The sequence below is a fragment of the Triturus cristatus genome, chromosome 5_2 (assembly GCF_964204655.1).
Source record: "Triturus cristatus chromosome 5_2, aTriCri1.1, whole genome shotgun sequence".
Taxonomy (NCBI): Eukaryota; Metazoa; Chordata; class Amphibia; order Caudata; family Salamandridae; genus Triturus; species Triturus cristatus.
In genome coordinates, this window is record NC_140588.1 from 195504665 (window position 1) to 195526419 (window position 21755).

General features: G+C 44.3%; 1 protein-coding gene across 6 annotated transcripts in view; it reads right to left on the reverse strand.

Annotated features, from left to right (window-relative positions):
• The window catches only part of SYCP2L (synaptonemal complex protein 2 like), a 1177754-nt gene that overhangs the window by 911199 nt on the left and 244800 nt on the right, over window positions 1-21755 (reverse strand). For 5 of the 6 annotated variants that reach the window (XM_085606977.1, XM_085606975.1, XM_085606972.1 and 2 more), the window contains exons 6-7: window positions 6488-6573; window positions 6309-6400 (exon numbers count right to left, since the gene is read on the reverse strand). In XM_085606977.1, coding sequence (XP_085463103.1) covers window positions 6309-6400; window positions 6488-6573 — 178 coding nt within the window. The remainder of the gene's footprint in view (window positions 1-6308; window positions 6401-6487; window positions 6574-21755) is intronic. The other variant, XM_085606974.1, reaches the window with a different exon arrangement.

A 21755-nucleotide genomic window follows, 5' to 3' on the forward strand; every position in this document is an offset into this window, starting at 1 on the left:
ACGAACCCAGAGTAAAAAACTGAGCAGCATTTTGTAATGGTTTTTTATTATGTTCCGGGTATATAGCAATTATTGTGGGAAAATGTATACATGGAAAAATCGGTATGAAAGACAACTATGTATTTCTGAAATGGGAACAAATTACAGAGTTTAGAAACAGTGCATATTTGCACATTTTCTAAATTGGGAATACTCATACTAGCATAAGAATTATTGGTCATTTTTCAAATGATTTTATTTTTACACAATGTCTTTCATTTGGAAGGGAGAAATGCAACAAAAATCAATAGGTAATAACAGTTGCTTTACAAATCTGAACTACCCTAAGTCTCTCGATAAAAATGGTACCTCACTTGTGTGGGTAGGCATAGTGCCCACGACAGGAAGTGGTTCAAAACCTAACGTGAACACACCACATTTTCACAGTTTTCACTGTAGTTTTTGAACCCTAGCTCTGCCGGCACCTAGGGAAACCTAGCAAACCTATACATTTTTGAAGACTATACACCCAGGGGAATCCAGGATGGGGTGACTTGACTGCCTCCCACCATGATCTGTTACCCAGAATCCCTTGCAAACCAAAAAAACTGACAAAAAAACACATTTTCACCACATTTCTGTGGTGGAAAGTTCTGGAATCTATGTGGATCCACAAATTTCCACCCACCACGCGTTCCCCAAAGTCCTACGAGAAAAATGGTACCTCACTTGTGCAGGTCTGCCTAGGGCCCGCGACAGGAAACGGCGCAAAACGCAACGTGGTCACACCTCAATTTTGCAGTGAACAATGACCCTTTTTTGGCAAAGTGACTAGCTGTAGTTTTTTAACCCTAGCTCTGCCGGCACCTAGGGAAACCTAGCAAACCTATATATTTTTGAAAACTAGACACCCAGGGGAATCCAGGATGGGGTGACTTGAGTGCCTCCCACCAGGGTCTGTTACCCAGAATCCCTTGCAAACCTAAACAATTGTCCAAAAAAAACCCCCACATTTTCCCCACATTTCTATGATGGTAAGTTCTGGAATCTGCGTGGAGCCACAAATTTCCACCCACCCCGCATTCCCCAAAGTCCTAGGAGAAAAATGGTACCTCACTTGTGCGGGTCGGCCCAAGTACCCGCGACAGGCAAGGGCCCAAAACATTTTTTGATAGGCAATGTTGATTTCGCCTCACAACGTTTTGAGCCCTTGCCCTTTGTGTGAGCCCGGTGATGCCACAACTTTCCCACACCAAAATGTGTGAAAAAAGTGATTTTTTCAGCAAAAATTGAGGTTTGCAGGGAATTCTGGGTAAGGAAACCTAGTTGCCTAGTTGACTGTCTGCCACCCGGGGGGGGCATCGGGGGGGAGGGGGTTGCCCTGATATGCCCCCAAGGGGGGCAGAAACACTGTGGCTATTTTTTGGGGGGTGGGGGCATTGGTATGCCATTTCTGGGCAGCTCCCACCCCCACACATAAAAAAAGCCAGCGTAATCGTAGGCGTCCAGTGGGCAGATTGAGGGCTATTGCCCCTATCTGCCCCCCCTGGGGGGGCAGAAAGTCCACTAGATGCCAGGGATTTTTTTGGGCAAATTCTAATTAGGGTGGGGGCTGTTCAAAACGGGCATGCCAATGCCCCCACCCACAAAAATAACAGGCTTCCTGCCCCTCAGGGGGTAGGAAGGCTGTTATTTTTGGGGAGGAGGGGGTGGGGGCATGGGTATGCCCGTTTTGGGAGCCCCCACCATAATTCAAATTTGCCGCCAAAAAAACCCTGGCATCTAGTGGGCTTTTTGTTCCCCCCAAGCAGGGCAGATTGTCGGCTAATGGCCCCATCTGCCCCCCAGGGGGGCAGAAATTCCACTAGACGCCAGGGAGTTTTTTGGACAAATTTTAATTAGGGTGGGGGCTGCCCAAAACGGGCATGCCAATGCCCCCACCCTAATTAAAATTTGCCTAAAAAATCCCTGGTGTCTACTGGGCTTTTTGCCCCCCCCCCCGGGGGGGCAGATTTGGGGCTAATGTCCCCATCTGCCCACCAGGGGGGGGCAGAAAGGCTGTCATTTTTGCGAAGGGTGGGTGGGGGCATGCCCATATTGGGCAGCCCCCACCACAAATGATGAGAAAAAATTAATCCCTGGCGTATAGTGGGCTTTCTACCCCCCGGGGGGGCAGATTAAGGGCTACTGCCCCCCAGGGGGGGCAGAAAGGCTGTACATTATGCGGGGTGGGGGCATGGACATGCCCTTCATGGGCAGCCCCCACCCTAATAAATTATTTGCGCAAAGTAAATATCCCTGGTGTCTAGTGGGCTTTTTGCCCCCCGCTGGGAGGGGCAGATTGGGGGCTACTGCCCCCATCTGCCCCCCAGGGGGGCAAAAAGACTAAATGATTCTAAAAATATTTGGGGGGAGCAAAAACCCTTGCCTAAGGGGCAGCTCCCCCCTCCCTGGTGTCTAGTAGGTGGATCCCTGCTTGGGGATCGCCCTCCTGGGGCGATCCCCGAGCAGGGATCCACTGGGGACCATTGGAAAGGGGGAGATTCTCCCCTTTCCAATGATACCTCTCCAGTCTTTCTACGTGCCCGGGGGGCTGAGATGGCCTCCTGCGCACATACAAAGTGAAACTGAAATGAGCCTAAAGGCTCATTTCAGTTTCGGTTTCTGTGCAATGAAGACAGCGCGACGTGCGCGCTGATCTTCATTGCACAGAAACCAGGGAGGGGGCCTCGGGAGCTGGGGAAGTTCTTCCCCAGCTCCCAAGGTCAAAGGGATTAAATAGAAATCCCTCTGCTGTCTGCAGCAGAGGGATTTCGTGCCCCTGGCCTCATGACGGAATGGTTCCGTCATGAGCACAGGGACACCGATGCTCATGACGGAACCATTCCGTCATGAGCATCGAAGGGGTTAATAGATTATATATTTTGTATTTTCATGCGAAATAGAGGAGGCATACAACATTTTGTACCACCCGCTCCATCACTCAAGATGGCCGCCCCCTTTTTTCACGTTTTCAATACATAATAATAGAGCAACAGTCCGCCATCTATGTTTTACACTCAAACACTTTAAATGGCTGTCGTTCTTTCGATTCCCTGCGTTACCGGCTTTTTGCTCGGGCCATTGTTTCTGGATGGCATGCTGATGGAGCCAAGTGGTGCAAATGAGCAGTAAGTTGGAGCATTTTACCCGGGATGGGATTCTTTCTAATTTTCCCACTTCGTGACAGTTACTATTTTTTGCTACGATATTGGGGCCGGTCGATTTTAAGTACCAGGGCTGGTCTGCAAGCTCTGGCATTCGTATAGGGCATTTATAAATGAAGTCTAAGCTGTGTTTTAAGTGATTTCAATTGCGATCCTATACAGTCTTTTGATTGATTTAGTACTTTAGCTTCTTTAAACCTTGCCCTATTACAGTCAGGTTTGGGATGGAAACTATACGACTACCATCCATGTTCTAATTTGAGACGGACCATTCATGCGCTTAATTCTTAAATAGACGCATTGGTTTCCTGGTGAAATATTTGCTTTTTTTGTTTCACAATTGTCGTTTTTTGCACTTTTTAGTTTGAAAAAGAGCACCAACTAAGATTTTGTGACTCAGCATGAACTTCATTTCTAAATTGGATTAATTTCCTATGGTACAGTATTGTTAAGTTGGTTCACTTGTAAGGGGCAATCCATATATTTGATATATCCCCTTCTAATTTTCTTTACTCAATTTCATTTTTTTTTTATATCCCCTAGAGTACTGCTTGTAATTTTGAATGAATTTCTCCTCAACATTCTTTACCTCTACGCATTGTTTCTTGACACATTGTCAGGTTTAATACTTGACAAATATTGAAGACCCCATTTTTCACTACCTAGTATAAATATGATAGACTAATTGTGTATTTTTTTATACTATGATGGTGTGTGACCTTCAGTTGGGGCACTGAAGTCTTGAATTCCTCAAGCTTCTTTTATCTTCCAAAAGCAGATGGCTGTGTCCTTATGATACAGGTAACCAATATTTTTCTATTTTCTCTTTTATTTAATTCTCCCCGTTGCTTGGGTTGTTGATTGGTACTTTTTTCAATTTTTTTGGCTAAAAAACTTTCACTTATTTCACTTCCTTGCGGCTTTGAGCACCGATTTTCGTTTTTTGGATCTGTACGTTATATTTCTTTTGTCTCTAATTCTCCCTTTTTTTGGTATAGGGTAAAATGTTATATATACACACACATATATATATTTTGCTCTGATACCCATGTACATATTGTATTCTAGATATTTTATTGAAGCCTTTTGGACGCTCGTACATTTGTTTGTCCTGATGATGACCCTCCAAGTCCCAATGGGTTGAAACACAGTCGACACAAAGATGTGGTTCTAATTAATGAGGACATCTCTTTTGCTATGTGTTTTTGTTTCTGAACCGTACCTTTGTGTATATTTAATTTTTTCCTCAGCCACGCCCCGTCTGATTACACATGATTTTATTTGTTGGTATTGTCTGTGTAACTCTGAGCGCCATTTATATTGTTCTTTTATATTTATAAAATACATTTTCTATTTGAAATACATTTTCTGCACATGGGTATTGTGTGCCCCTAAGAAAATCCTTTCCTTGGGGTACCTTCTTTTTACGTGTATGCTTTTGTTGCATTTTTTCTTTTTTTTGTTGTTGATTTTTTGAGTAGTTTTACTTGAACCATTGTTTGGATTCCAGCACCACAGGATCGCACTGTGTAATTTTGAAATGAGCACAGTAACCGTTGTTAAATAATTCAATGTACATTCAAAATGATGACTAATACATGCTGCCCAAGCAATTCTTATAGCTTTGGTGGGCCTGGAATAGCCTGAATTGTTACACTTGTATTAGTGTCATGATTGGTAGTTGTGTTGGTACTGCCATCGCCAGCAAAGGCAGGTGCAATGGGTAGTCCAAGTTGCAATGGCCTCCTGCCAAGGGCCCTGGCACATGTACATTTTACAAACTAAGCACTGCCTAGGCCACCAAAATAATCGGAGAAAGTCCGCATTCAGAATAAAAAGCCATGTCACATACAGTCGTAAAGTCCGTGTAAAATAGACAGGGGGACACTAGGGTCAGATTTAACCCCAGCATTACATAATCTTTACTTAGAACCCCTCTACATTTTAATGGAATCTGAAGTCACCATTCAGCATTAGGGATAAGATACGCTTTTATATCTAAATACATCATGCAGCAATTACAGGTAACATTCAAGGCACTTCTGAACAAAATCAAATTAGGTCCACCCAGCCCTCTGCTCCTCTGTGAAATCTCTGGGCATCTTTGTGGATAATACTATCAATTTCCCAGCAAGGTAAAAGTTAGTCCAATTCTCAAGCTTTTCCCTAAACTCATTGAAACAAATTAACCAGCCCTTGGTATGAATTAAACTAAAATCTGCTGCTCAGACGCGGTTATCTTTTGATAGGATTTTGGACACACGCCTTTCCGATGTTCACCAATCATCCCTCGCCCTGATCAGGTCTGTTTTCCATGCTATTGCTGTCTATTTACATACTGATCACTGGTCCGGAAGGAAGAACAATGATTTCCAGTCCAGGCCACAGTAAAAAATGTAATTTGATGCCTGAACTAAAAGGCCCTGACCACGCATAGCCCTCTTGCTTTCTTGTACTTCTGGTTGAAATGGCACTGGTAATGCCTTGGTACAGGAAAAAATCTCTTTATTACACCCCTATTCATGACAAATCCTTCAAGCAGCAGATCAGAGTACACACCAGAGATACTTTTCTCAAAGTGGACAGTGAAGTGTCTTTGACAAAGGACTGGATGGTAGTTTCAGGTACTCACTGCCCGACAGTACCTTCCCTGGGAAAAGCAGGTTATTTTCAGGAATATCATTTGAGGTTGGTGCATCTGCCCATTTCCAAAGGTGGCCATTCCACAGAGTGAAGACCCAGGGCACATATTTTCTTCCAACAATGCAGATCCGAGAAAAAGAGAACCCCTGCACTCTAATAGCCTCTACATAAACTGTCAAATTTCTAATCATAAGGAAAACATTCAAATGTGTACACAACTGCAGTGGGGAAGGCAACCCAAAGCGAATATTTTGCATGAGTGCAAGAACCTGTCCCTCCAAAATCACCAGAAAGGCCAGTGCCACCAATGAAAGCCGTTCTGCTTTCCAGTTTGCCTACTGAGTGGAGCCCTTTGAGCAAGCAGTAGATTAATCAAAATTGCTCCATACAACAGATTTCTCAATTATGAACTTTCTATACATTGTGATGTTTTTTTGCAATTTAGATACTGTAATTCTTTGATCCTTCTCATGTACTTACGTGAGGCTGTACAATTCTTCAGATGAGCAAAATCTACATCTCTGTTCCCAGGGCACCAGAGACATAATGGAGTTCAGAGTTTTCAACGCCTGCTTTAGCATGCAAGTACAGAAAAAAAAAATGTTTAACCTGCAATCTTCAAACTTTTTACTAACAAAGTGCTCTATGTTGATTCCCACCTCTACTCGAAGATGATGTGCCCTCTTTTTGTGTGTTGCCAGGAATCCAAGTCTCAATATAAAACTATCCAGCAACTGCTGTATTCCTAAAAATACAAACCAGACAATTTGGTTAGGTTTTAAAAAGTAAGCATATGAACAAAATTTCAGAGCAGGTTTACAAAAACTTCTTAAGCCGTGTCTAGCTTTGGGGCTATACCAATCCCTGGGCTTCAAAGTAAAAGAAAGACTTCGTAAGGACCATATATCTCCACTGCTTGTTCAAAGCTTACAATCGTCCATCACTATGCTCGGTGACAAGAGACCGCTTGTATATTGGAGCGGTACAATGCAAATGGTAAACTCCACAAAAAACGAAAAGCAAATGCACCAACTCTTGAAACAGTATGGTGGAGGGGAAACCCTGTGCCTGCACTGGCGAATCATAGCGGTATTGTTTCAATGTGCGTTTGTTCAATTTCTTCATACTCTCAAGGCTTGGAATACAATCACTAAACACAAGGGTGGGATAAAAATATTACCTGCTCCAATGCTAGGCTTCTACATTTTTTTAGTGTTGACATTTCGCATGCATCGAAATTTTACCGATTTATTTAGAGCTCTTGTAATGTCTTGAAACAAGCACTACATGTCAATAATATATCTAGAGATTCAGTTGGCCATAAAGGATTGCCATGAAAGCACTAGTGACCGAAGTAATGTTTATGGATGGAATTGTTATGCTCCTTCTCCCACAGGAATGTGTAAGCCTGTATGGGCCAACCACCTACAATAACAATTTCTGCATTGTTCTTACAAAAAAGAAGCAAACGTGCAAAAGGACATGATGCAGTAAACCTACTACTATAAATCAATCAAAGACACACAACCAAAGTATACTTCAACTCTGGAAGCCACAGCAAAAAAAACACAGAGTCCTCTCCCCCACCACCAATTCTCCTTGTTGCTTACAAATTATGTTCAAAAGTACTACTTTGGATTAACAGCCCCTACTGATGTAAGTGGGTTATTGGAACGACGAAAAGGGAGAAAACACATTTTAGGAACCAAATCACGGAAAAACAATTTTAAGGAAAGAATTTTAAGGAAAAATCCAAAGTTTGATTAAACTTGGGTGGAGTTATGGGTGCAGGGATGGGTAATGATTAGGGGTGGTCAGGGTTTTTTAGCAGTTAGGAATGGGTGGGGTCCAAGCATAGAAAGGGGTTTTTGGGGTTGAGGGAGGGGTGGAATTTAGGGGTAGGGAGGGGTGGTATTTAGGGGTAGGGAGGGGCTTTTAGGGTTCACAGATGAGGGGAGTTTAGGCGTGTGAGGTGTTTCAAGGGTTCAGGGATGGGTAGAGCGTAGGGGTGTTAAAGGTTTTAGTTTCATGGATGAGTGAAGTTTAGGGCTGGTGTGGGTTTTTAGGGTTTAGTGATGTGTAGAGGTTAGAGACGAAGAGTTTTTAGGGTTCAGAATTTGGGTGGAGTTTAGGGTAGAGAGGGCTTATGAGTATTCAGGGATGGGTGGAGGTTAGAAGTGTATTGCCTTGCCCACTTGCGTAATCTAAACTTACGCACACCACTTACTTACACAGAAACTTCAACACTCCTCTGGAGGTAAAATGAGCTTTATTAGTATCGTAGACAAAGGCAATAAGTCACTGAAGCTAGTAAGTTCTTAGGTACCAAGTGAAATATTGAATACACCACTCTATATATTAGGCCTTGGGCGAAAATTTCGTTCCGTTCGCGGAAATTGCGATAATTTGACATTTTCGCGTTCCGCGGAGAGCGCGAAAATGTCAAAATTTCCGCATTCCGCAGCTTGGCGATAATTTGTTTCTTGCTCGCGCTGTAAAATAATACATTCTTGCGCGCGATCGCCTTACCTGAATCCCTGCGTTCGCCGACAAGTTTTCTATATCCGGTCGAGTTCTCCATGAGAGGTTGTATTGTTTTTAGCCATTTGCGCTGTCTCGCGCCAGTTCGCGCCCCCAGTGACGTCATGCGTCGCGCGATCACGTCTTTCTTCTCGCGATAATGCACCGTGAGACAACTGAAAACAAGATGGCCGCGCCCGCGAGCAACCACATGGGTAAGTTGGCGAGCCGCAACCATGCAGAAAATCTTGCGAACATGCAGGAAAAAAACTTCTGCATCTTCGCGATATTTCCACGTGTTTGCGATCATTTTTAACATTTTCGCGATAATTTGCGAAAGTGAATTTCGCAAATTACGCCCACCCCTACTATATATACACACAAATATGAGATCTGGAATGTAGATATATAAACAGTTAATGTACAAAGCACCTCACCAGATGCGTCTGCACCGGAGTCTTCAACAGCCAAGCACCGAAAACACCAAGTCGGGAACCCTGTAGAGACTGGGGCACAGGAAGTAATCTCTCCGGGCACCAAAGTCGTACCGCGAGTGCGTCCACTCCAAGACTGAGTTCTTGAACTCCACCTCACGGACACCGCTTTTTATAGTTAAATCAACACGTTCGAGAACCCTCTAGCAGGCGTTCTCGCCCATCTATCCATCATAGGTGCTGGCCACATCTCTGCGTCAGACCCACCCATACAGACCTGGCCAGATTCTGCTTGGGTGCGCCGAGGCAAAAGACATTCCTTTCCCTATCTCCGGCCTTGGAGAGCCTTGCACAGCGCATTCTCCCTATGTCCTAGAGATAAGCATTGAATGCACAAAAACAAGCTCAAGGCACAAAATAACCTCACGAGGTATGTCTTGCACCAGCTCGTACTGGTTTACGTGAAAAACATGTTTGTTACTGCTGAAGTGTAACTACAGGTCAAAGCAGCACAAAATGGAAATGCAATACAACAAAATGGAAGACCAGAGCATCACATGGAATCGAGGTCAATATGCAGTTTGGCACGTGTAACGTGTAAAATGGCAAATGCAATACATTCCACCCCTTGACCCTCGATTCACCCATCATATCCCATTGGTCTAAATACTATGGATCTGGGACGAAGAAGGGGGAGAAGATTAGGAATACATTGAATACAACAGCATAATGAAATAGAAACACCAATAATCACTACGATAACACCCAGGATATAACGAAGCTGTCCAAAATTAGGTAGCCACCCAAACAACCAATCCCACCATCCTTGATCAACATTTTGGATAACCCCTTTCACTAAATCTTTTAAAGCATTAATATGTGCATGGATAGATGTAGAATGATCAGATAAATTGAAACAACAGAGTCCATCAAAGTCCTCGCAACCGTGGTTGTGTTTCAACAATAAATAATCCACAGCTGCCCTATTCTGCAAAACAGCTTTTCTCGTTCCTTGAACATCTAATAGCAAATCAGCTAAAGCGGCAGAGGTATGATTGAGATTCTTCGCAATTAAACAGGCAAGCTTAGCAATAGTTCTTGCATTATAAACGGACAGTCCTGGCACTCCTACAATGGAAATAGCCAAACTAGTATACTCTGCCCTAGAAAGCAAGTCAATGTTGGAATCACAATCCTCAGGTAATTGAACAGCAGTTCTAGGGGAGCGAATATGTGTGATAGACTGCATAGGAAAAAGCATAAGACTTAATCGTGATAAGGCACAAGGTCCTCCAGTTATATTAGCTGGTATGTAAGTGTATGAAATATTGCCACACGAGAACAACCATCCCTTAGATAATTTCACATGGTTAACATGGCTAGCGGTTAATATTGTATGATTACAGACCATATGATTGGTAACATTACTGCAAAAACTGTCATGTCGTGACTGACAGTGTTTGTTGATCAGTGGTCAATTGTGTGCTTTTCTCTAGTTTCAATTGCCAATTTTGGCAGGGTCACAAGTTAGTTGATAGCAAACGTCTCCAGTAGTAATGTTGTAGGTAACAATACTCGTCATGTTCCTCCAGAGGTTATCTGTAACCTCCGGGCAAAAACGACAGTACTCATAAAGACTCAGATGTGTTTGAACATCAGTTTCCTCCACTACCCCATCAAAGTTAGTTTGGTTGAAGATGTGCAGAAGTACACGTGCAGGGGTAGGTACGGCAACAAGACAAGTGGATATCATATCAGCTGTACTCTGAAGATTTCTCATACAGAAGTGGGAAGTGTTCTGCACATTCTCAGCCAAGTAGGTCCAGATGTTATCTGGTTGCTGCAACAATGCTGTCATCCGACTCGGGCGGTTGATCCCCTTCGGCATCCCTGGGCCCTCCCGGACCCCTCCGGACACGCCCAAACACAGACCACACAGCGCAAGCATCGCAGCGGCAAGCCATACTGTGATATAGAAACAGAAAACAAACTGGTATAATCACTCTCGTAAATAACATTTTTCAGCAGGTACATTTTCCCACTTTTCCTGTCCGGGTCTCATGATGACAAGGATATTATCCTTTCCTTTAGCAATTAATTCTGCAGGTTCAGGAGGTTTGTTTTGGGACTCTACCCATACTTTCGCCCCTGGGTTCTTGTCAGATCTGAACCCACCCTTTCCTCGCACAGTTAAAAGGGCTGGGGCCGTCCCCTTCATGACATTTCCTCCATAAACCCGCATGATGACCATTTGGGCAACTCGGTCACCGGGTTGCACAATCAGATCATTGTCTCCACTGTTCAATAGAATAACTTTGATCTCCCCCTGGTAATCGGCATCGACCACCCCTCCCAAAACCTGGATGCCTTTAAGGGCAAGCCCAGATCGAGGAGCGATCAGTCCGAAATGCTCTGGGGGAATTTGAACTCCAACTCCTGTCTCGATCAAGGTAATGTCTCGTGGTTGCAGTCGATAGAATTTCAGGACATGTAAATCAAGACCAGCAGCTTCTGGTGTGGCACGATATGGAGCTAAAGCTCCGGGAGCTGTCTCCCAGTACAGAATCGTGTTTGTGGCCACATGGGGCTTGATTTGCAAAGCTGGGGTCAACATGCGCATCAAAGGAGTTTCTGCATTAGCAAGGGGTCGGTTGTTCAAAATTTGCAATGCATCAGACAAGTGACCCCTCCACCCCTTCAATGACCCATCAGACAACTTTTTCAACTGCTCTTTCAACAAACCATTCATTCTCTCAATCAAACCCGCTGCCTGTGGGTAGTAGGGTATGTGATAGATCCACTCAATGTTATGCTGCACACAAAAATCTTGCACCATCTTTCCTTTAAAGTGTGACCCATTGTCACTCTGGACCTGCAAAGGAATTCCGTAATACAAAATCAACAAATTCAAAGTTTTCAGAGTGTTAGACTGGGTTGCTCTCTTGCATGGAAAGGCGATGAGATAGCCAGAATAGGTATCCACCACCGTGCAGGCATACTGACATCCTCGACTCATTGGCATTGGCCCGATGAAATCAATTTACCATATTTGCCCTGGCAATTTCCCTCTGCCTAGCTGGCCTCTCACTACCTGTGGAACTGGTCTGTGTTGGGTATGCTGACGAACGGGACAGTGAATGATCGCAGTTTTAATCAAATCTAGGGGAATATGCATCCCTCTACTTTCTGCCCACCTGCTAGTGGCTCGCTCGCCCAAACGTCCGCTTTTCTGATGCGCCCATTTAGCCATGCCCACCAAGTCAGAATCCTGCATCGCCACCTCAGCTTCACAAATCGGGCAATGAGCATCAACATGATAAACTGTGACTGTACTCTGGGACAACAATTCCCAAATCTCCTGCCACAACTCCTTTCCCCAAACCTCCCTATTGTGAATCATCCAATTATGAGCATGCCATGTGGGAAGCCAAGTGGCCAACCCATTGGCCGTAGACCATGAATCAGTATAAATGTGACATGTACCAGTGAGCTCTTGATTTAAAGCCTGGTAAACTGCGTACAATTCTGCAAACTGACTACTTCTTCCCTCTCCAGTAGTCGACAGCAACTTTTTGGTCACAGGATTGTATGACACCGCTTTCCAATGTCTCTTGGTCCCCACATATCTGGCTGAGCCATCTGTAAACCACACATGCTTTTTGTCCTCCGCGGACAACTCTGAGAATGGCCCGCCCCATTTCACTGGGGACTCTCGCACTTTGGGTACATCTTGCAACATTTCTGCATCTGCTACTTGAGTTTGCGCCACTTGCTCATGCAGCACTGCGGTACCTTTAGGACCCACTCGTGCCCTGTCTTGTATGTACCATTTCCACTTTATGACGCTAGCCTCCTGTGCATGCCCAATCCTGTGTGTCTTGGGTGAGCTCATCACCCATTGCATGATAGGAATTTCAGGTCTCAAAAATACATTGTGCCCTAGGGTTAATTGCTCGGATCCACCAGAGCCCGATAACATGCCAACAACTGCTTTTCGAAAGGAGTGTACCGCTCTCCAGCATCAGGTAGATTCTTTGTCCAAAACCCTAGGGGCACCTTCTGTCTCCCCTGTTTTTGCCACAGGCTCCAGGTCGCATACTGATCCTGGACTGTTACATTCAAATCAATGCTTCCCTCTCGTATGGGCCATAGATCCAGGGGACGCTGTATAGCCTCTTTCGCTGACTCAAATGCCTGTTGCTGGGCCTCCCCCCACTCAAACTCATGCTTCTTCCGTGTAACCTTGTACAGAGGGGCCAAGATCTGACTCAAATGGGGAATGTGCGGTCTCCAAAAACCAAACAATCCAATGAAGCGCTGCGCCTCCTTCCTGTTTCACGGCACTGCAAACTCCTTGATCTTTTGCCTTACTTGTGGCAGCACCTCTCTATGCCCTTGATGCCACTGAATACCTAAAAACTTCACACTCTGGGAGGGTCCCTGCACCTTCTCTGGGTTAATCACCCACCCTTTGCTCTGCAAATGCTCTACAATTCTGTCTAGCTGAGCCTGCACCTGTTCTTGGGACTCTCCTTGAATCAACACGTCATCAATATAATGACAAAGCTGTACTCCAGGAATAACGGACACCTCATCCAAGTGCTCTGCCACCAACCGGTGACAGATTGTAGGGCTATGTAAGTACCCTTGGGGCAAAGATTGGAATGTAATTTGTCTACCATTCCACAAGAAGGAGAATTGCTCCTGGGACTCGGGGGCAATTGGAATCGTGAAAAAAGCATTGGCAATATCAAGTGCCGCATACCATGTCCCATTGTGTTTCAGAATTTTCTCAATCAAAGTGATGGTGTCGGGGACCGCGGCTGTCAATGGGGGCGTATGCTTATTTAGCTCACGGTAATCAACAGTCATACGCCAACTTCCATCCGGTTTGCGCACGGGCCACACAGGGTTATTCCACGCCGTGGTAACCAGTCTCACCACCCCCACTCCACCAAGTCCCGTATGGTTGCGGTAATCTCATCATGTCCCCCTGGGATCCTGTACTGCTTCATGTGAACCACTTTAGTTGCTTGCGGCACCTTCACTGGGGAAATCTTCAAGCGCCCCACCCTCACAGCAGCCACAGAGAGGCACTGCTTTGACCCAAACTGATAGCATCCGTCATCTAAATATAGGGTCATACCTTTCAAAATGTCAATACCAATAATGTACTCTGGAATGGGCACGATCAAGACCGTGTATGCTCTCTTGGGAAGTCTGCCTATTTTCATCTGAATTACCGTTTGCATTGCTGGTGTCTCCTGTCCACCCAAACCCGTGATAGTGAAATACTGTCCTTTAAATTTTCGTGGATTGCCATGTATCAATGTGGGCTCCGCTCCGGTGTCTACTAAAGCTCGCACCTCCTGAACGTTTCTATTTTTCCAATAGATCTCAACCCTCACATGTTGTCTATTATCTTTGCGAGCCCATCCCTGCACCGGAGCTTGGCCCATTTCCTAATCTAACTTTCGCCTGCGCAGCTCTGCATCTGCCTGGCGCAGGTCCCGGCGCAGATCTGAATACAATGTCGGGTAATCCTTAGGGAACAACTCCTCCTCTTCCTGGTCCCCATCTGAATCTGTGCAATCTCGGTCCCAACCTTTCTCTTTTGTCACCCTCACATGAGATTCCCTCTCTCTCTCCACACCTGCCTTGTCATGCTTCTCCTCAAGCTCTGCTTCCCTGCGACTTACTTTCTTGTTATCTTTTCTATTCACATGCCTACTCCCCTCCTTTTTATCCAGTCCTCGCTTACGGTACATGTCCCACATGCTTTTGGTCTCAATACCATCAATCTCACTCCTCGACACCCCATCCTTTAACAGCACCAAAAACATATCACGCCGGGTTACCCGGTTGTTATCAGTGCGGGACTCTGAGCGCGAAAACCGGTCTGGCTTGTTCCATTCCCCAAGCTCTCCCAGCTCACGGACTGCCTCGACTACTTCTCCTACAGTATTACCAGTTTGATTGATTAACAGTCATTATCACCGCTTTGTATGCAGGGGGTGCCAAACAAATGATTTTGTTCCACACGGACACAGTCATTCTCTGACCTATCAAATCATGCGCCTCACCTATAAGGATTGCCAACTTCATTCCCCCCTCCTTAATTCTCTGCGAGGCATCTCGTAGGGTAAATCATGGTTTCTCATTCGCAGGCCAATCTGTATCTGTGGGGTACTTATGACTACATCCCTGTGCTGCTACCTGCAACAGGGTAATTTGGTCATTACCATTGTAATTCCGGAAATGTCCCTGCACCGTAGGCTCAGTACTGAGAGTGCAAAATTTGGCAGCATCTCCACTGTCTAACATGACCCCAGAAGCGCCTTGATCATAGAGGCGCACCATCCAAGTTAATAGTGCCTCACCAGGCTTCTGTCTAAATCTCTCTAAAACATCACTGATCTCCTGCTGAGTAAAATCCTCCAGACTGTTCATCATAACCCCATTCGGGTTATGTGGACTGGTCTGGAGTTTTCGTCTTAGGATGGGCTGCACTTCCACTCTCTTACTATTATTTACCTCCTCCTTCTTTTCTCTCTGTAAAGGCTGCTCTCCTTCCGAGGAGTACTTTGATGATTCCCAGATGTTAGAGTCCCAGGTGGATGGATCAAAATCTAAGCCTGCTTTGGCAATCGCTAAATGGACTTTTCACTTACTCACTCTACCCCTCCTTTTCTTGTATCTGTATTCAGCGACACGGACTGCAGCCCGTTCTGCTATAGTCTGATATGTTTCTAATTTGTCTTATAATAGCTTATTCTGACAGGAAAGCATCGTAGACATTTTCTTAGCTTCAACGAGTTGTTTTTCTAAGCTCAACTGTTCCTGCTGCAAAGATAAGCATTTGTCAAAATCCTTGACGGTAGGCATGCAACAGAGCTCAACCTCGGCGGCTCACTGTATATAATTCTTAACCTTTTTCGACAGGCACTTTCCGTAAACAATTTAAAACATCTTCTGGCATTGCTTCGCCCAAACAGTCAACAAAGCTCTCACTTAATCCTGTGCTTTTAGAATACTCACGCGCCAGCGCGGAGTACGGCGTCGCCTCCCATCCAGGAATTTGCATGGGGGCAAAAGGAATTTCACTTGGTGCCAAGGAACCAAAACCACCTTACGTCTTTTTAAACATGTTCCTACCCGCGTAATTTTACGAATCCTGCCACCGACTACGCCAAAATGTATTGCCTTGCCCACTTGCGTAATCTAAACTTATGCACACCACTTACTTACACAGAAAATCCAACACTCCTCTGGAGGTAAAATGAGCTTTATTAGTATCGTAGACAAAGGCAATAAGTCACTGAAGCTAGTAAGTTCTTAGGCACCAAGTGAAATAATGAATACACCACACTATATATATACACAAATATGAGATCTGGAATGTAGATATATAAACAGTTAATGTACAAAGCACCTCACCAGATGCGTCTGCACCGGAGTCTTCAACATTCCTGGCCAAGCACCGAAAACACCAAGTCGGGAACCCTGTAGAGACTGGGGCACAGGAAGTAATCTCTCTGGGCACCAAAGTCATCCCACGAGTGCGTCCACTCCAAGACTGAGTTCCTGAGCTCCACCTCACGGACACCGCTTTTTATAGTTAAATCAACACGTTCGAGAACCCTCTAGCAGGCGTTCTCGCCCATCTATCCATCATAGGTGCTGGCCGCATCTCTGCGTCAGACCCACCCATACAGAGCCAGATTCTGCTTGGGTGCGCCGAGGCAAAAGACATTCCTTTCCCTATCTCCGGCCTTGGAGAGCCTTGCACAGCGCATCCTCCCTATGTCCTAGAGATAAGCATAGAATGCACAAAAACAAGCTCAAGGCACAAAATAACCTCACGAGGTATGTCTTGCACCAGCTCGTACTGGTTTACGTGAAAAACATGTTTGTTACTGCTGAAGTGTAACTACAGGTCAAAGCAGCACAAAATGGAAATGCAATACAACAAAATGGAAGACCAGAGCATCACATGGAATCGAGGTCAATATGCAGTCTAGCACGTGTAACGTGTAAAATGGCAAATGCAATACAAGAAGTAGAAAGGATTTCAGGGATTGGCAAAGTTTAGGGGTGGCAATAGGTTTTGAGGGGTCATGAATGAGTGGTGTTTAAAGTTTTTTTAGGGTTTAGGGATGGGTGGAGTTTGGGTGCTGTAAGGGATTTTAAGAGGCCAGGGATTGGTGGGGTTTAGGCATAGAAATGGGTGGAGTTTGGATATATTGAGGGGCTTTAGCTTCAGGGATAGGTGGAGTGTGGGGTAGAAAGAGCTTTTAGCATTCAGCGATGGTGTAGTGAGTGGTTTTAGGTTTATGGGATGGGAGGAGTTTAGGAGTGTTTACGGGTTGTGAGGGGTCAGCAAAATAAAAGCATCCAAATTGTTTGATAATGTACAAGATGTGGGGCACTGGGGTGGGGGGGCGCCAAGGCCCTCTCTGGCTACCCTGCAAGCACCTATCCTGGGAGCAGCAGGAGAAAGCTTTGCTCTCGCTCGGCTTTTGCAGGTTTTTTTCCTCTTCTCCCGCTGGGCATGAGCCATTTCTGTTTCCCTGCCCCACTCCCCTTTAATATAGAATTGGCTCTGGGGGATGGGAACCCCAAGGACTCAGGAAGGCTCAGAGAAGGGGGGCCGCAGACTCCTGCCCTTTAATTTACTGTCACCACCTGGGCCTCTGGAAGGTGGGGCCCCATTAAAAAAAAAGAAATTGGGGTCCCCGGGGGAGGGGTGAGTCCTTCTGGGACCACTCCAATTGGACAGGGGGGGGGCAGTGTAGCCCTACCCTCCCCCTACATCTTTTTTAAACGGTTTAGGCAGGACTGGGGACTCAATTGAGGAGTCCTAAAATAGCTGCCACCACATCTTTGTTGATGTGGTGGCAGCTAATTAGATCTCATCTTGAAATCTGTCTGCTCCACATATCTTCTGCAGTGCAAAATATACAATTATTTTGAGCCTGAACTTTGCAAAACCTACAGAATCGATTTCCACCAAATCACAAAAATCATACTTTCTGGACCGGTATTATGTCTTCGGCCAAATTTGGTGTGATTACATTCAGCATTTTTTGTGGTATCGCTACTTAATTTTCACATGGAAAAAAAGAATAGGGAAAAGCACTTTGGGACCTTGACCCTCTGACCCCCCACCCTAATTTTCTCTGTCCCCGCTTTATGCACCACCCCAACCTTTTCTTGAAGGAGCAGAAGTGGATGAAACTTTTGTTTTGGAAATTTTTGTGACGCCTTTGTCAAATGGCGCCAAAATTATAAGCTAACCAAAAACAGATTTTCCTATAGAAACGCAGACCTACCTATGACTACTTAGTGGTACATGGCCATAAAGTAATTTAAAATATATTTAAAAATATAAATACATTTCCCTACGTAAGTTCCCTTGACTCTGTGCTACTTCAATGTATGCCACCCCACTCTACGCTAATTCACTGTACACCACTCCATGTTATTCCATTCTATGCCACTCCACTCTTCTACACTCCACTGTATAGTATTCCACTGTATGTTACACCACTTTATGGTAATACACTTTATGCCACTACAGTGTATGCCACTCCACTTTACGCTGCTCCATTGTAATACATTCTCCACCACTCTATACAACTCCTCTCTATAAAAGTCTACCACACTTCATAGCACTATATGACATTCTACTCCACTCTATCCCCGTACACTCCACTGTCCAACTCTATAGGTATGGTATCGGTACTTGATATTGTGTGATGACTCACTGCCGAAGGAGTGTCTTGGCGCTTGTTACTCAAAGGCGGTACAGAACAATGACTCCACTCTGTGCCCAGTATACTCCACTCTATTCCCATACACTCAAATGTACAACACTCTATGCCACTATAGAACACTTTTCTAAATTACAGCACTCCTCTCGAGTGTACGAGACCCCAGTACAATTTAGAACAGTTTATTACCTATGCTACACCAGTACACTCCACTCCATACCACACTACGACACACCAATACACTCTATTGTACTTTACTCCACACTATGTTACACCACTCCACAAGACTTCACCTCACTTTACGCTACTATACAGCAATTTACTCAATGTAGCTCTACTTTTTCACACACTACTGTACTCTATGCAACTCCACAACACTCTTCTATACTTTATGTCACTCTTCAAAACTTTACTCCCGTCTATACCACTTCACTCCACTGTACAACATTGTACTATACTGTATGCCACTGTACACTACTCCACAACGCTCTAGTTCACTATCCGACACTGAACGTAACTCTTTGTATGCCACTGCAACACATTTTCCTCCACTCTACTCCATTGTATGCCAGCCCACTCCACAACACTGTACCACACACAACTCCACAAAAATCAACTCAACTATATACCACTACTCTACATGACTTTCCAATACTGTGCAACACCAACTACAATCTACTGTACTACACGGTACTCCAATTTATGACACTTTACTTGACTGCATGCTACACCACTATAGTCTACGACATGCCACTCCACTCTACAATACTTTACACCACTCTACACTACACCACTCCAATATACTCTACACCACTGTACTCCACGTTATTCCTCTCTATGCCACTGTACTATACTCCGCTCTATGCCACTCCACTGTCTAACATTCTACTGTATAAAACTCTACTCTACTCCACTTTATGCTACTTTACTCCACTCTATGCCCATCAACTCTATGCCACTGTACTGCAGTGTGTGACACTCAATTACACCACTCAACTTCTCTCTACGATACGCCACTCCATGCCACTCTCCTCCACTGTACTCTAAGACACCTCACTTGATGGCACTCAACTCAAACACATTACTCCACTCTGATAGTCTCAGACACACTACTCTACTCTTCAACACTCCATTCCATTGTACAACTGGCTGCTCCAGGCTACGATACTGGACTCCACTATATAATACACCATGCCACTACCCTATATAACACTTTCCTACATTGAACAATACGCTACTCTACTCTAATTTACAAAACTCCACTGTATGACAAGACTTTACAACACTCTCCTCCACTGTACTGTATGACACTCAACATAACTATTAACTTGAGACACTGAACTCTACAATTTGAAACATTTTTTATTAAAAAATGTAAAAGAAACATGCCAATGCAATGAAAAACCAATTGCTACTGATACAGGTTTAAATTCGCAAAAATAGGTTATAAAATTCAAAGTGGGTCCCAACCCAAAAGATTCTTAAAAGGACTTGGATAGTTTGATCACATGTGCAGATGAAGTGCATGGAATTCAGACTGGATGGTACAGTTGTACCAGATTTTGAAGGTAACAGGACCGCTGCTTTATATATAAAGCATGGAGTTTTCAACTTGATAGTAAAATCTAAAGGGAGCTAATGGAGAGCTTTTAAGACTGGCTTATTCCCAGGCAACTCCCAATGTTGTGAATAGAGGCATATTCTTGCTGCCTGATTTTTTACTCTTGGTGGGTGTCCTAGGTAGGCCCTGTGACTGGTCCAATTGAGCCATGAACAGAGCACATCATAGCTGAAATTAGTGGTAGGTTCGGAGGTGCAGCAGGATTTTCTGGAAAAGGGAGTGTTGGAAGTTACTTCACTTTACAACTCCATTGTGTGGAAGTTCAGGTCTGAATCAGAAATGATCACAAGATTTAATATCCTGGGAGACTTGCACAAGAGCTCAAGTAGCTGAAGTAAAGAGACCGATCTTTTAAGAAATACTGCCTTCATAAAAATAATACATGTTCTAGACTCTTCAATTATATTTTTTACATGGTGTTCTTAAGATGGATATGCATCTGGGTAGAATATTTATACATCTTGAACTTTTGATGGTTAGTAATTCAATCAAGGGAAGCACGCAGATGTTAGAGAGTAGGGGGGAAATTGGGTCAACTGTTGGAACAGCCCTGCACCACACAGGAGGATGAAATAGAAAATCCTGTCTTCTTTTGGTGGTTCAGATTGTGGAAAAACATTAAGTCCAGGACAATGCCTGATGCCCACGGCTGGAGTTTGTTCAATAGGGTGCTGTGGTATATTATGTTGAAGACAGTTGAGGGATTAAGTTGCTTTCGGAGCTTCATCAACAGTCCTTTCAAATGTGATCCGGTGCCAAATCTGGGACTTGAGAAGGTATAAAGCCAGATTGTCTGTTTTGAAGGAACATGTTCTGTGCACAAGATTGCAGATGTGTTGTGCCTTCACTTTCCAAGAATCTGTGTGGGTGCCACATGTTTGAACTTGGACAGTAGATGGCTCATAACGGAGGGTCTTCAGAAGGTTTCTTAAGGACAGAGTTGATCACTGTATGTTTAAGAGCATCTCAAACTCAGTAAGAAATTGAGTGTTTGTGATATCTACTACAATGGATGGCATAAATTTAATTCAGCCGTGTATGGTTATTAGGAGAGGTTGGAGGCTGCGATTTTCTTTTCCAAGTGATCTGGGTCAAAACAATGAGAAAAAAGAATGAGTACCTGAGGGACAAGAGGTAAATATGTTAACTGTTGCCTTGAGTGATGGAATAATGTTTGTTGGAAATCTTCACTTCAAAGAAATCCAGTAGGTCTCCACATTTTTGTAGGGAAGTGCAGGGCAAGTTTCACACCACTTCAGGATTATTATTTTTTTTAAACGTTTCCTTTGTTTAATTAAAATCCTCAGTGTACTTTGTGTGCGCCATTATACGCATCTTTTTGCTTGATAATAGCAAGTCTTAATATTGCAGAAATTGTAGTAGTAATTTCTGTAACATCACTAAAAATATAATCGGTCTCCTGGTGAGACTGTTACCAAGATACATGCTCTCATTTGTTTGGTGTTATTTCTTCAGTACAATGGTTCTTTGCATGCGTTAATCTTGAAACAACCAAACCCTTTTTTTACTTGCAACATATTTTCCACTAAATAAACATATTGTTATCAGCTGTGTCAAG